The 14,000-nt window shown below is 43.0% G+C and overlaps 1 protein-coding gene across 1 annotated transcript; it reads left to right on the top strand.

Moving 5' to 3' along the window:
- Positions 1-884: 884 nt before the first annotated feature.
- On the top strand, positions 885-12,101 carry LOC115177997 (uncharacterized). Its single transcript, XM_029739008.1, has 9 exons — positions 885-1,135; positions 1,323-1,877; positions 2,267-2,528; positions 2,872-3,004; positions 3,203-3,308; positions 3,460-3,695; positions 9,354-9,512; positions 10,246-10,377; positions 12,063-12,101. The coding sequence occupies exons 1-9, from the start codon at positions 995-997 to the stop codon at positions 12,088-12,090; spliced, it is 1,752 nt and encodes a 583-aa protein (XP_029594868.1). The 5' UTR covers positions 885-994; the 3' UTR covers positions 12,091-12,101.
- Positions 12,102-14,000: the final 1,899 nt, after the last annotated feature.

Here is a 14,000-nt window from a genome sequence, read left to right as displayed (position 1 = left end):
CAATGAAGAGCACTATTTGGCAGTCCTGTCTGGTCCAGCGACGGTGGGTTTGTGCCCATAGGCGACGCTGTTGCCGGTGATGTCTGGTGAGGACCTGCCTTACAACAGGCCTACAAGCCCTCAGTCCAGCCTCTCACAGCCTATTGCGGACAGTCTGAGCACTGATAGAGGGATTGTGCGTTCCTGGTGTAACTCGGGCAGTTGTTGTTGCCATCCTGTACCTGTCCCGCAGGTGTGATGTTTGCATGTACCGATCCTGTGCAGGTGTTGTTACACGTGGTCTGCCACTGCGAGTATGATCAGCTGTCCGTCCTGTCTCCCTGTTGCGCTGTCTTAGGCGTCTCACAGTACGGACATTGCAATTTATTGCCCTGGCCACATCTGCAGTCCTCATGACTCCTTGCAGCATGCCTAAGGCACGTTCACGCAGATGAGCAGGGACCCTGGGCATCTTTCTTTTGGTGTTTTTCAGAGTCAGTAGAAAGGCCTGTTTGGTGTCCTAAGTTTTCATAACTGTGACCTTAATTGCCTACCGTCTGTAAGCTGTTAGTGTCTTAATGACTTTTCCACAGGTGCATGTTCAATAATTGTTTATGGTTCATTGAACAAGCATGGGAAACAGTGTTTAAACCCTTTACAATGAAGATCTGTGAAGTTACTTGGATTTTTACAAATTATCTGTGGAAGACAGTGTCCTAAAAAAGGGACGTTTCTTTTTTGCTGAGTTTATATATATATATAGTATTTACAAATTCATCACACATTTATGATTTTATATGGGAATCAAAAAGCTTTCATGAATGTTCACCATGTGCTGATGTGCTCAGCGCTGTCAACAGACCCCATTATGACATCACAATGTAACAGAATCCTTTCCATGATATCATTGCTGGTTCCATCTGACAAGCAAAATTTCATTTCCACTCATTTCATGATAGTTCTCTCACAGAGATAGGTTAAGTTCTTATTTTGAGAGTGTTAATATTTATCATCAATGGCTTATCGAGGAAGAAAATCAAGTGAGTTTGACAAACTCCAGAAGGAGAACTCTCAGATGAAGAGCGTCATCGAAAACTTGAGGAAGCAAAACATGGCTTTAAACCAACAGGATGACCAGGACAAGTTTTCAAGTTTTGTAAGGCTCATCAGTATTTCAAACGTTTTTCAAAAATATCACTGTGTTCATTTTGTGGTTTCATAGACATACAGTAGGCCTACATCCATAACATCTTTAGCTTAAAAGCTTTATATGACACACTGTAGAAACTATTTTGACTACTTCCCTTCTGCTATTCATTTCATACTGTACCATTGTGATCCAGGGCTATCAGGAGAGCTACCCAATCCCAGAGGGCCATCGGGGCTTCATCAGTGATGCCAGACTTCTGCAGATGCAGAGAGCTGAGAGAGAGGCCATGGAAGCAAAGCAAAGAAAGATAAGTGCTATCCATGAGAATTATGTCCGGACTGCTCTCATCGGGGTTGGCAGCACCTTCGCGCACCACTTCGTCCCCTCTATTCAGTGCATTCCGCGGCCGAAAGCTCCACCGAGGCCTTTGCCACGAAGGCTTGAACACATAGCTCTGGCCCCACTGAAGAACGTGGTGGGGGTGGACGGAGCCCAAGTTCGACCCGGATCTCACTCTCTGGAGTCCATCCAGGTGAATAAGTCATTCAGCAGCAGTAGCGTGCGGCCTGTTCCCGTCCCTCCCACTGGAGCTCCCTCCAAGAGGGGCAAGAAGAAGAAGAAGGGCAGGCGGGGAGTCAAAGCCCTGAAAGTCCAGTTGGACCAGGGCTGTGCTGACAACAACGGACCCATTGACCTGATGGAGGAGGTGAGGGACATCGAGGCTCACCTGAAGGAGGAGGCCAGGAAGGTAGGATGGACTTTGAATTTATTGTAAATGTGAAAATTTGTGAAAACACAATTGTTGACTTTACTGTGAAACCAACAGTGCAGTTCAAGAAGAGTTAGGAAAATATTTAACAAATAAACTAATGTAAACAATAATAATAATAAAAGTAACACAATGACATAACAATAACGAGGCTATATACAGGGGGCATCGGTACCGAGTCAGTGTGCGGGGGTACAGGTTAGTTGAGGGGGTACAGTGTGCGGGGGTACAGGTTAGAAAGGATACTCTCTTTGACGGCATGATAGAATAGATCCTAGAATACAGGATCTCTGTGTATTAGTTTATGTATATACTAGTTCTATATGCATTTCTATGATGGGAGCAATCTTTTCTGGTCTACGCCAAAGGTGGTACATGAGGTGAAGGCCATGGGCAGGAGAAGTTTGGGCTCGGCCATGTCCATGGGGGAAATAGCCACCAGCTCCTTGGGAAGCCTGAGCTCAGTGGACATGAACACCCCTGCGGAGCTCCGTGACTACTTGGATGTTGGGACCCCGGTAAAGTCGCGTGACAGCCCACCCAGGCCTGCTCCCCCTCCTACCAAGCCCAGGAGCAAACTGCCTCGGCCTACAAGGTTCCTTAGCCTGCAAAAGGCTGACACCGGCTCAGGTCAGTCCCTCTCATGTACTCACACTAATTTAAATTAGACAGGGAGATGAAGCTAGGTAGACTCATAGTAGGAAGGGAAGGGACACAAATGGCTTTAGCCCAGGGCTGACATTTTTCCACACTTGCTTTGCCTGTTGCACAGTGAGATAACCATTGCTCAAGGCGAATTAGACCCTGCTTCTGAGCAGGTTGAGCACCAAAAATGTGTGCTAAATTGAAAATGATATCATAATGAACTAAGATGTTCTAGTGTTAAAAGCTACAAACAGATATGGAAATGAGTAAATGCATAAATACATACATACAGTTCACAGAGAGATAGATGTCTGCTGTCAACCCATAGACAAGAAGGCAGCCAGTGAGCCAAAGGGCCAAATAAAGAAAAGTCAGGACCAGGCCAGATTGCAGCCCCTGTCCAACCCAGAGCAGGCCTTGACTAAGACCTTCAAGCTGCTCCACTCTGCCTCTGATGACTGGTGAGCATTCACTGTAGACAAGACCAATGGAGCTAGGCTAAAGGAAGCACAGTGTAGTGTCCTTGGAAATGTAGATTTGAGCTACAGAGCGTAGAAACTTCTGAAATTAAGAGACCAGAGTCCTAATTGATGAACATCATTATAATGTTTTTGGAAAATGTTGTGGAAATTGCTTACGTTTCTTTCACTGAATTGCAGGGAGAAGAAGATCGAGGGCTTGACCTCTGTCCGTGTGATGGCTCAGAACCACATGGACATACTGATGCCTAAACTCCATGATATCTGCCTTGCCATTATAAATGAGGTAGCTGTATTCATTCACTGCCCTATTCATTCATCTGCACAAATCTGCTACATTTGGAGAACAAGTCAAATTATTGTGTCACGTTTCTGATGTTCGTGGGTTGTACTGCTCAACATTAATAGCTGGTCCTGTGCATGTTATTATGATTCAGGTGAAGAACCTGCGCTCTGCAGTGTCCTGTGCTGCCATGGCCACACTGGGTGACATGTACGTTCACCTCCAGAGGGCCATGGACAGTGAGGTGGAGGGGACGGCACGCGTGCTGCTGCACAAAGCCAGCGAGGCCAACACCTTCATCCGGCAGGGCGCCAACTGTGCCCTGGGTCACATGGTGCAGAGCTGCACCCCTACCCGTGTCATGAATGCCCTGCTGGTCGGTGGGCTGAGGTAAAGAGGGAGAGGGGTCAATTAACACTCACTAAGGGGTAGATCCGGACTTCACAAATGTTCACTTTGTCTCACATTGAAAGTTTGACTCGAGTGGAAGTTAGGATTCACTCCAAACAGACCTGAACTTTCTGGGGCAAAATGGTCACTGCTCGCTTAGGTATACCACACATTAGATTAGATTCAACTTTACTGTCATAGTACAGTACAACGAAATGCAGTTAGCATCTGACCAGAAGTGCAAATAAAAGAGTGCAAAAAATGTACAAGTAAAACAATTAAGTACAATGTATGTTATTAAGTGGGGTGTATAAATGTGCAATGAAGGCAAATGGCAAGTACAAATGGCAAGTCTAAATGTGCAATGAAGGCAAGTATTAGGGCCGGGACAATGCCAGTATCGCAATATATTTTCAATGGCAAAAATGAAAACACAAAGCAGATCTCACTCTTTGGTCCTTTAAAAACCTGCTGTATAAATCCGCTTCGTGTTTTGGATACTGGTATCGTCCCGGGCCTAATTAGCAGTGGATGTATGTCATCTCTACACAAGAACATTTGTTAACACTTTATATGAAAGTGATGCTCCAGAGCAGGGCCGGCTCTAGCCTCTTTAGCCTCTTGGGGAGGTTTGGTTGGGAGGCCCCCACACCAAGCGGGCCCCCAAAAATTATGGCACCCCTCTTGACGGCGGAGAGAAACATGTGCATATTAAAGTTAATTTCCTGTAATTCGACACTACAGTAAATGGTGACCCCGATGTGATATATCTTACAGATACTTTGGACTAAATTTGAGTTTATTCTATTCTATTATTCTATTGGGGCAGCAGGTAGCCTAGTGGTTAGCGCGTTGGACTTTTAACCGAAAGGTTGCAAGATTGAATCCCCGAGCTGACAAGGTAAAAATCTGTCGTTCTGCCCCTGAACAAGGCAGTTAACCCACTGTTCCTAGGCCGTCATTGAAAATAAGAGTTTGTTCTTAACTGACTTGCCACATGTTCATTATATATGATCATTTTATTTGTTTACAAATAAAATTATCATATATAATGAACACGTGGCCTACGTGAAGGCGAATATGCAAGCAATCTATATTTTTGAGTTATGGAAATCGACTCGTATTAATGATTTGATCAAAAAAGGCAAGAATGTTCTCACATTTGATTCGAATAGGGATGAAATTCTTTAGTGCTGGCAATATGCACTGAGTATACTTAACATAGGGGGGGCGGGGGGGGTCTGGTGAACACGTCAGGGTTCTATGGCCGCAGGCAGAACATCAGAAACAGGGTCAGCAGCACGACCAGGTGGACTAGGGACGGGGACAGCCAGGAGTCGTCAGGCCAGATAGTCCTGAGGCATGGTCCTAGGGCTCAGGTCCTCCGAGAGGGGAGAGCGAGAAAGATAGGAGAATTAGAGGGAGCATATATATGATCACACAGGACACCAGATAAGACAGGAGAATTACACCGGATATAACATAATGACCCTAGCCCCCCGTTCAAAGGCACTTAAATATTGTCTTGCCCATTCACCCTCTGAATGGCACACATACACAATCCATGTCCATATTGTCTGTCACGACTTCCGCCGAGGTCGGTCCCTCTCCTTGTTCGGGCGGCGTTCGGCGGTCTACGTCACCGACCTTCTAGCCATCGCCAATCTACTTTTCATTTTCCATTTGTTTTGTCCTTGTCTTACACACCTGATTTCATTCCCCCAATTACTTGTTCATTATTTAACCCTCTGTTCCTCCATGTTTGTTTGTGAGTGATTGTTTGTTTGTAATACGGTCCGTTATTGTGGCCTCGAATTATTGCGTTGAATTTGTGAATATTTGAGTAAATTATGTTTATTACTCATATCTGCTGTCCTGCGCCTGACTCCTCTACACCAGCTACACACAGGCAATATTACATTGTCTCAAAACTTTAAAATCCTTATTTAACCTGTCACCTCCCCTTCATTTATACTGATTGAAGTGGATTTAACAAGTGACATCAATAATTGGATTCACCTGGTCAGTCTGTCATGGAAAGAGAAGACGATCTTAATGTTTTGTATACTCAGTGTATTGACATGCATAAGAAAAAATACGAGAGAATGTTAATTCTAAAGCTTGCTGTGCTTTTACTCGGGAAAAACTAATAGCAACACAGCAAACTACTGATGAACTTCCCAGAGGAAATCAGAGCGCAGCATAGAGCAATTGGAAGCAGAACTTCAAGCATATGAAAAAGAGCATGATCAGACTAGGTCATTTCTACATGATGCGCAGCGAGATTTGTTAGAACAGAGCACAAATAGGCTCCAACGCGACATGTCTGACTGAGATGCAGATAGCTGCAAAGTCAGTCCCACCTAGGGTGTGGCCATGCCAGAGTATGTGAGCGGAGTGAGGAGTGGAGCTTGCCATATTTGACTGGATCGTGGAGCAAGTTTCCCAGAGGCTGGAGCTTCGACTTTCTCGCCCCCTTCAATTTCGCTCCAGTAGTGCTCCAGTAGCACTCATTTTACAAGCTCAGGGCATGCCCGGCCCAACATGCATTTGTAGTCTACTTGTGTGCTGCTATAGCACCTTGCTTTAGCTACTGTCATCTAATATTCTAAATATCTTCATAAAGAAGCTGATAAAACACACAGGTGAAAAATCAAGGAGACTTACAAAGATGAGGAGGACCAAGAGCAAGAGAGGGAGTGCGGTTATGTAGTGTCCACAACTAAAGAATGAAAAGACAGGTATCCCGAAAGCATGTACTTACTACGTGTACATGCTAACAGAAAGGAACGAGGTGGTTAGCTAGCTAAGTGTGTCATTTTAGCGCATTATTTATAAACAAAAAATTCTCTAAAAAGTTCCGTTAATTTTCCTTCTATTATCTACACAATAGGCCATCATTGATGGCATGTTAACTAACTCTATTACCTCTTTCAAGGAGCGTTCTGTTTTGATAGGGATATTTGACCTAAAATCCTTTAGGCCTACCTACAGAACAAAATAAAAATAACTACGCATCCCTGCCCAGCCGGGCATTAGTGGCCCAAACGGTGTTTAGCATCCCAAGTGGCTCTGCAAGAGCTGAGAGCGTATTCTCTGCGGCTGGCCTGCTCTCCAGGCACAATCACATGAGCCTGAAGCTACAGACTCTGGCCAAACTCGTGTTTCTAAAAATGAATTCAAAGGCACTGTAGACTGAGCCTAATGAGGCATTTTTATTTAATTTGTATTTCATTCTAAGTAAGTCAATCAGCATGTATGTGCAATTGATAGACTATAACGATTTAATACAACAAAATGCTGTTTAAATGCTGAGCTTACACGGAACCCAAACTGGCTGCGCGCGTGCGCCATAGTGTTGACAGTACCAAAATACAACAACTCATTTACAAAAAACACTGCAGCACAAACAAGTTACAACGTGAAATCGCCACTATCCCGTTCATACCTTAGAGGACCAAACTACATCTCCCATAATGCAACGCCCGTACTGTTAGCTTCACAGAAAGTCATGATAGCTAGCAACAGCAGCACTTTTAGCACTCTGTAAACTATATTAATAACAACAATAAAACTCTGAAAGTTACATGTTTCTATAGTCTTACATTCCCTTATAACAACAATATCTACAGCATTAACCTTGGGATGTTTTATTTATTTCACGATATGGACTTCTACAAAGGAGTCATATCAAGACACACCTTTCTCTCTGTGTTTTCTCGGACTGAAGAGAACGGCAGCTACGGGTAGCACCAGGGTGTTAGTAGGTGACGCATGCACCCAGATGAAATAAAATACATTTAATGAAACAAAACCCGAAGATGTTAACATCATTCAGCTACTGTAACTGCCCACCTAACATCAACAGGCAGCACCAGTAGCGCAACAATTAAAAATAGACACCAAAAGTAAAGTTCCTGGCGATCAAAGCGATCTGACTCCCCCCTTCTGTCTGAACTTGGAATATTCCTGTTCGCGGGCTTTGGCCCTGAACCTGGTTGTTCTGTTCTGCGTTGTGTACTATTCTAATAATTTGAAGTTTGATGGAATAACCATTTTAACTCTACTACAAATACATTTCGTATTAGGCTACACGTCTGACTCCTGACCTATTTAGAGTGTTTATATGCTGTTTAATACGACATGTAGCCTATTTGAAATTATGAGTGCTTAGTCACCTTTTCCTGTTGTTTACAAAAAAATACTTCAATATTTCAAAACCAAATGGTAGGTTATACGCCACAGCTTTCAGCCAATCAGCATTCAGGGGTCAAACCACCCGGTTTATAATTTCAATTATCTCGCCAACCCCCTCGTTACCACTCTGGGTAGCAGAGTTTCAGTTGTGTTTACATCTGTAGGTCTGATATCTGATTGGAAGTTCACTTTTATAGTAGCATATTGGTTAACAACTCACATTGTTTTATTTTAACAACTCAGAGGCTTTTAAGAGTCTTAGATTCATTGTCTCTCTCTTTTTCTTTGTTCCTGACCTGCGCTAGTGAGATACACTCTCTCTCTCTCCACCCCAGCGACTCTTGGGGCATGGCCTTTCAGGCTATGACTTCTCTCTCTCTCTCCCTCTCTGATCATGCATAAGGTATTGCATTGTAATGTTTGTTAATGCCTTGTATATGATTTCATAATGTTAAATACCTTTCCACTCTCAGTCTAATTCTTGCAAGTCAATGTCAACTCATTGCCTAATGCTTGCTTGCATATTTTAAGTATCTTTATAGCGTAAAATATAAACATTTTAATGTATAGTTATATATCAAATACTACCAACTACAAAGTCAATCAATTTAATATACACCATCACAAATATTCACATGTTTTCATTTAGGCAGGTCTTAAGAAACATTATGATATTAAACCTCTACGGGATCAGTGTCCCCCCCGCGGGACGGTTGAGCTAATGTGGGCAAATGTGATTGGCATGAGGTTGTAAGTAACAAAAACATTTCCCAGGACAGATATGGGCAGAAAGCTTAAATTCTTGTTAATTTAACTGCACTGTCCAATTTACAGTAGGTATTACAGTGAAAGAATATCAATCTATTTGTTTGAGAAGAGTGCACAATGTATTGATAAACCAATTAGGCACATTTGGGCAGTCTTGATACAACATTTTGAACAGATATACAATGGTTCATTGGATCAGTCTAAGACTTTGCACTGACACTGCTGCCATCTAGTGACCAAAATCGAAATTGCGCCTGGGCTGGAATATAAATACATTTATAAATATGTATATTTATAGGCAATGAGTTGACATTGACTAGCAAGAATTGGACTGAGAGTGGAAAGGTATTTAACATTATGAAATCATATACAAGGCACTATGATCAAATACCTTATTAATTATCTGATAAATCTTGAACAAATCATTTAAAATAGCGTTTATAAATGTGTAAATAACTATTTATAGATTTCTCATTGACATTTACAAATGTAGGAATAATGATTAATAAATGGTAATTGAACTCTTCACAAACAGCTTATAAAAAATGGTATATTAAGGGACTTTAATATAAAGTCTTACTGAACATTTTGATCCATCGATGAGACTTCATCAATACAATCCATTATCATTCGTCTCCTAACTCATGTATCTCTATGACATGTAACTGATGTGCTCTGTTTTTCCTTCCTCAGCCACCGTAACGCTGCGGTGAGGAGCTGCACTGTTCAGCACCTGGAGAGACTGGCTGAGGTCATGGGGATGGCTCGTCTCCTGTCGGGGAAGAAAGACCTCACTGACCGTTTCTTGATTGCCGTCAGTAAACTGGCTGTGGACCCTGCACAGGAAGTCAGGTGGGATGTTCCTCCTGTAAAGTCGCTTGCTTAAACATAATGGCCGGCCTTAATTTAGGCCGTGATTCAATCCATGGCTCGCTATAGCACTAGATCGCCGACAATGCAACTTGTAAAGGTAATTTACTCTTGAGTCGACATCTGCAGCGTTTACCACGAATACAAATTGAAATTGCCTTTAAAAGCCACATTGTCAGCTGTCTACAGCATCTATGCTAAAGGGTGTCATGGATTGAATTGCGGATTTTAGGTATTCCAAAACAACCACAGGTTCTCTTGGAGGGGAATAGTAATTGAAAACAGATAGGAAAAATTATAAACACAAATAAGTGCTACGTGGCATAGGAAAATCCAAGTCCAGGCACTCATGTGGGTTTGAAAGTTAAAAAGCCAAAAGCTTAGCCGAAGCCAAAGCCAAAGGATGTTCTTCTCCCATCGCCAACTAGCGACCTCCTGTGGTGACCAGGTGTATGGTGTTTTCTCCAACACATTGGTGCAGCTGGCTTCCAGGTTAAGCGGGCTTTGTGTCATGAAGTAGTACGGCTTGGCTGGGTTGTGTTTCGCAGGACGCACGGCTCTCGACCCTCTTGCAAATTCGACCTAATGTATGTCTTATTTTGATGGGATATTTTTTCTCAGGTTGCCATCGTTTGAGGACTGTTTTTAATCACAGACAGGAGAAATTATTTGATATGCTGCACGTTTAAGATGATATTAATATCTTTGTCCACAGGCATCATGGTCGCAATATCTTGAGAAACGTGGCCACCAATGGCGACTTTGCTAAAATGTGGGACAAATTCGCTCCGAGGAAAGAGCGAGAATCCTTGAGGGAGGTCATCTCAAAGGTTAACCTCAAAGAAAGGTACATTCTCTCTGGATGATTAGAAGAAGTATGACAAATGAGCTGATATGATTACAGAACTCCAATCCCACTGGGCACAGACATCAGTTCAATGTCTAGTTTTGATTTAAATTTGGGAAATCAACCAATGTGAAATTAACCAAAAATGTTGGTTAAAAGTTGGGTGAAAAAAATCCAATTGTGTTTTCCACATTGATTCACCGTCATCACATAGATTTTTTGTTGTTGTTGAAATGAGGTGGAAAAAACATTTATTCAACCAGTTTTGGCCCAATGGGATGAATTTAATATACTGTAAGATTATATCTTTCTGTCATTTCTCTTTTTCAACAGGAATATCTGAATAATCCCCAACTTGACTATATGTTTGTATCTAAATATTTGCACATTTCCCAACTTGACTATTATCCCCTCCAGTCCCCAAACTCCAATATTTTCACTCATTCTAAGAAATTTGACACTATCATCCAAACCCCCATGTAAATGCATCTTTAAGCTGCATCGACTCCCTGTCCAAGTCCTGAATTCACTATAAGGCAATATGAACCACATTCAAAGCACTAAATGACCTTTCCTCGAAGCTCCTATCTGATCTACCAGCTCAATAGTGGTCTACTGAAACCATACTCACCATCTCAGGGGGTGCTCAGATCATCAACCACTGACCTCCACACCATCCTCAAAACCAGCAGTCCTCTTTTGGAGGCAGATTGGTCAGTGCTCCTGTATGGCACCTACATTGTGGATTTTCATCCAATGCTTCTGGACTATGAGAACATTCTTTGGACAATAAAATTAGGTAAAATGGAAGCTGGCTACAGTCTCAGTTTTATCCTCCAAGACAGTGTGAGGATGTGTAACAACAATACCTGTAGTTTAATTTCATGATCAGGGCCAGATTACCGAATGGGCACGCAGGGCACCTGCCCTGTGGGCCCCGACCTCCAGGGAATATCATCATAACATCCAAAACTAAAAGTATAGTTGATGTATATTACAGTACGTGGACGTTTTACAATTCGTGAGCTCGTTTCATAATTTGTAGCCATGTTTAATATAAATTTGTGCTCATTTTGTAGAAATTCGTGAGCATTTAAAAACATTTAGTGGGGATGTTTTATATCAATTTGCTTACTGGTGCTCTTCCATGCCGTCTCGAGGAGGGGTGCGTCACTTGAGTGGGTTGAGTCACTGACGTGATCCTCCTGTCTGGGTTGGTGCCCCCCCTTGGGTTGTGCCGTGGCGGAGATCTTTGTGGGCTATACTCGGCCCTGTCTCAGGATGGTAAGTTGGTGGTTGAAGCTATCCCTCTAGTGGTGTGGGGGCTGTGCTTTGGCAAAGTGGGTAGGGTTATATCCTGCCTGTTTGGCCCTGTCCGGGGGTATCGTCAGATGGGGCCACATTGTCTCCCGACCTCTCTTGTCTCAGCCTCCAGTATTTATGCTGCAGTAGTTTATGTGTCGGGGAGCTAGGGTCAGTCTGTTATATCTGGAGAATTTCTCCTGTCTTTTCCGGTGTCCTGTGTGAATTTAAGTATGCTCTCTGTAATTCTTTCTTTCTTTTTTTCTCTCTCTCTCTCTCTCTTTCTCTCTCTCTTTCTATCTCTCTTTCTCTCTCTTTCTCTCTTTCTCTCTCTCTCTCTTTCTCTCTCTCTCTCCCTCTCTCTCGGATGACCTGAGCCCTAGGACCATGCCTCAGGACTACCTTGCCTGATGACTCCTTGCTGACCCCAGTCCACCTGGCTGTGCTGCTGCTCCAGTTTCAACTGTTCTGCCTGCGGCTATGGAACCCTGACCTGTTCACCGGACGTGCTACCTGTCCCAGACCTGCTGTTTTCAAATCTCCAGAGACAGCAGGAGCGGTAGAGATACTCTGAATGAACGGCTATGAAAGGCCAACTGACATTTACTCCTGAGGTTCTGACCTGTTGCACCCTCGACAACCACTGTGATTATTATTATTTGACCCTGCTGGTCATCTATGAACATTTTAACATCTTGGCCATGTTCTGTTATAATCTCCACCCGGCACAGCCAGAAGAGGACTGGCCACCCCTCATAGCCTGGTTCCTCTCTAGGTTTCCTCCAATGGTTCTGGCCTTTCTAGGGAGTTGTTCCTAGCCACAATGCTTCTACACCTGCATTGCTTGCTGTTTGGGGTTTTAGGCTGGGTTTCTGTACAGTACTTTGAGATATCAGCTGATGTAAGAAGGGCTTTATAAACAAATTTGATTTGAAATTTGGTTTGATATATGCTCCTTAAAACCAATGAGGAGATGGCACGTGGGTATATGCTCCTAAAAACAAATGAGGAGATGGAAGATACAGGACTTGCAGCGCGTCCAGTGTCACAAATAGAACCAAGTTCTATTTTTGCACCTGGCTAAGCAGATGCTTGCGTGCGTGCAATGATTGAATAACATGTAGGTGTTCATTTATTTTGCAACTGGTCTGGTCAGCATGTTAGAGATAGACAGGACTCCAGTCATGTCATACTGCAAAACACCACTAGATGCCGGACATACCATTTGCATAGATGGGAATAACCAAGAATTCATGTGAAATCCATTCATGAGAATATTTAAAGAAAGGGAAAGGGGGATAGCTAGTTAGAGTACAAGTGGAAAAGGGTAGTCACTGGTGGGGACAAAAATAATGTTTGCTTCTTTCTGCCACACATTACAACAGTGGTTGTTGTATTTTCTGTTCTGTTTGATTATCACTGGATTTGGGCTTTGTTGCCCTTGTTTACAGTGACCTAAATAATGCTCAAGTAAAAGATGGTGCCTCACAACCACGACCACCCAGAGTTTATGCCATTGGTTTCTACATCCAGCTTCTAATGGTGCATTTCCATACAGGATTTACCCAGTATTTTACCCATGGATCTGGTAGACCTGCTCTCATTTGGGGCCAAGGCAATGCTCTGTGTTCTTTTCAGCTGTTTTTTACATAACAATGGCTATCTGTGAACTTTAACACCTTCTCACAAAGCAACAGACTTAAATGATGCAGAGATTGATGATGCCGTCACCATAAGTCTTTAGAGCTGACATTAACATAAAACCCTGGTCGAAACCCTGGAGTGTGGGTAAGCCTATATGGAAAAGTACCACTAGAGGGAGCCACATCCCAACATGTGATCCTGGATCCACAAATCTATCAGCAAGTGTCAAAATTTCTGCAAGGTCTCACAGTCTCACATCAGAATTAGACGTTCATCCATGTTTCTCAAACTTCAAAGTTGTTCCAAACGTTAAATCTCAAAGTGTTTAAGGTTAAGTTTAGGCATTAACACCGAAATCTTAAGGTTAGGCATTAACTCCAAATGGTTAAGATAAGGGGTAAGGTTTGGGATAGGCTTATAACAAAACTATCAAAACTGACTTTCTATCGCTGGATTCAACCATGAAACCTTTGGAGTCAGAGGCAGATGCTTATCCACATCCACAATGTCCTAGAAAAACCAAAACTTACTTAAAGGTAACAGCGCTCACTGTTGCCCCTGGTGGCCGGTTTCCACGTCATATCCTGACATCCTCCGCCATGGATGGATGTCGAATACTGACTTGTATCACGGGTGATCTGCCTGCAAAACTCTGATTCCATTCCAGTCTGGCTCAG

The sequence above is a fragment of the Salmo trutta genome, chromosome 38 (assembly GCF_901001165.1).
Source record: "Salmo trutta chromosome 38, fSalTru1.1, whole genome shotgun sequence".
In the NCBI taxonomy this organism is placed as follows: domain Eukaryota; kingdom Metazoa; phylum Chordata; class Actinopteri; order Salmoniformes; family Salmonidae; genus Salmo; species Salmo trutta.
The sequence above is the reverse complement of the archived record's forward strand: the minus strand, read 5'-3'. Positions and strand labels throughout refer to the sequence as shown.

Bases quoted from the DNA above. Each gene is read 5' to 3' on its own strand.
- LOC115177997 (XM_029739008.1), top strand. From the start codon at position 995: ATGGCTTATCGAGGAAGAAAATCAAGTGAGTTTGACAAACTCCAGAAG. The intron at 1,136-1,322 runs GTAAGGCTCATC...ATTGTGATCCAG, and splicing joins AGGACAAGTTTTCAAGTTTT to GGCTATCAGGAGAGCTACCC. The intron at 3,309-3,459 runs GTAGCTGTATTC...ATTATGATTCAG, and splicing joins GCCTTGCCATTATAAATGAG to GTGAAGAACCTGCGCTCTGC.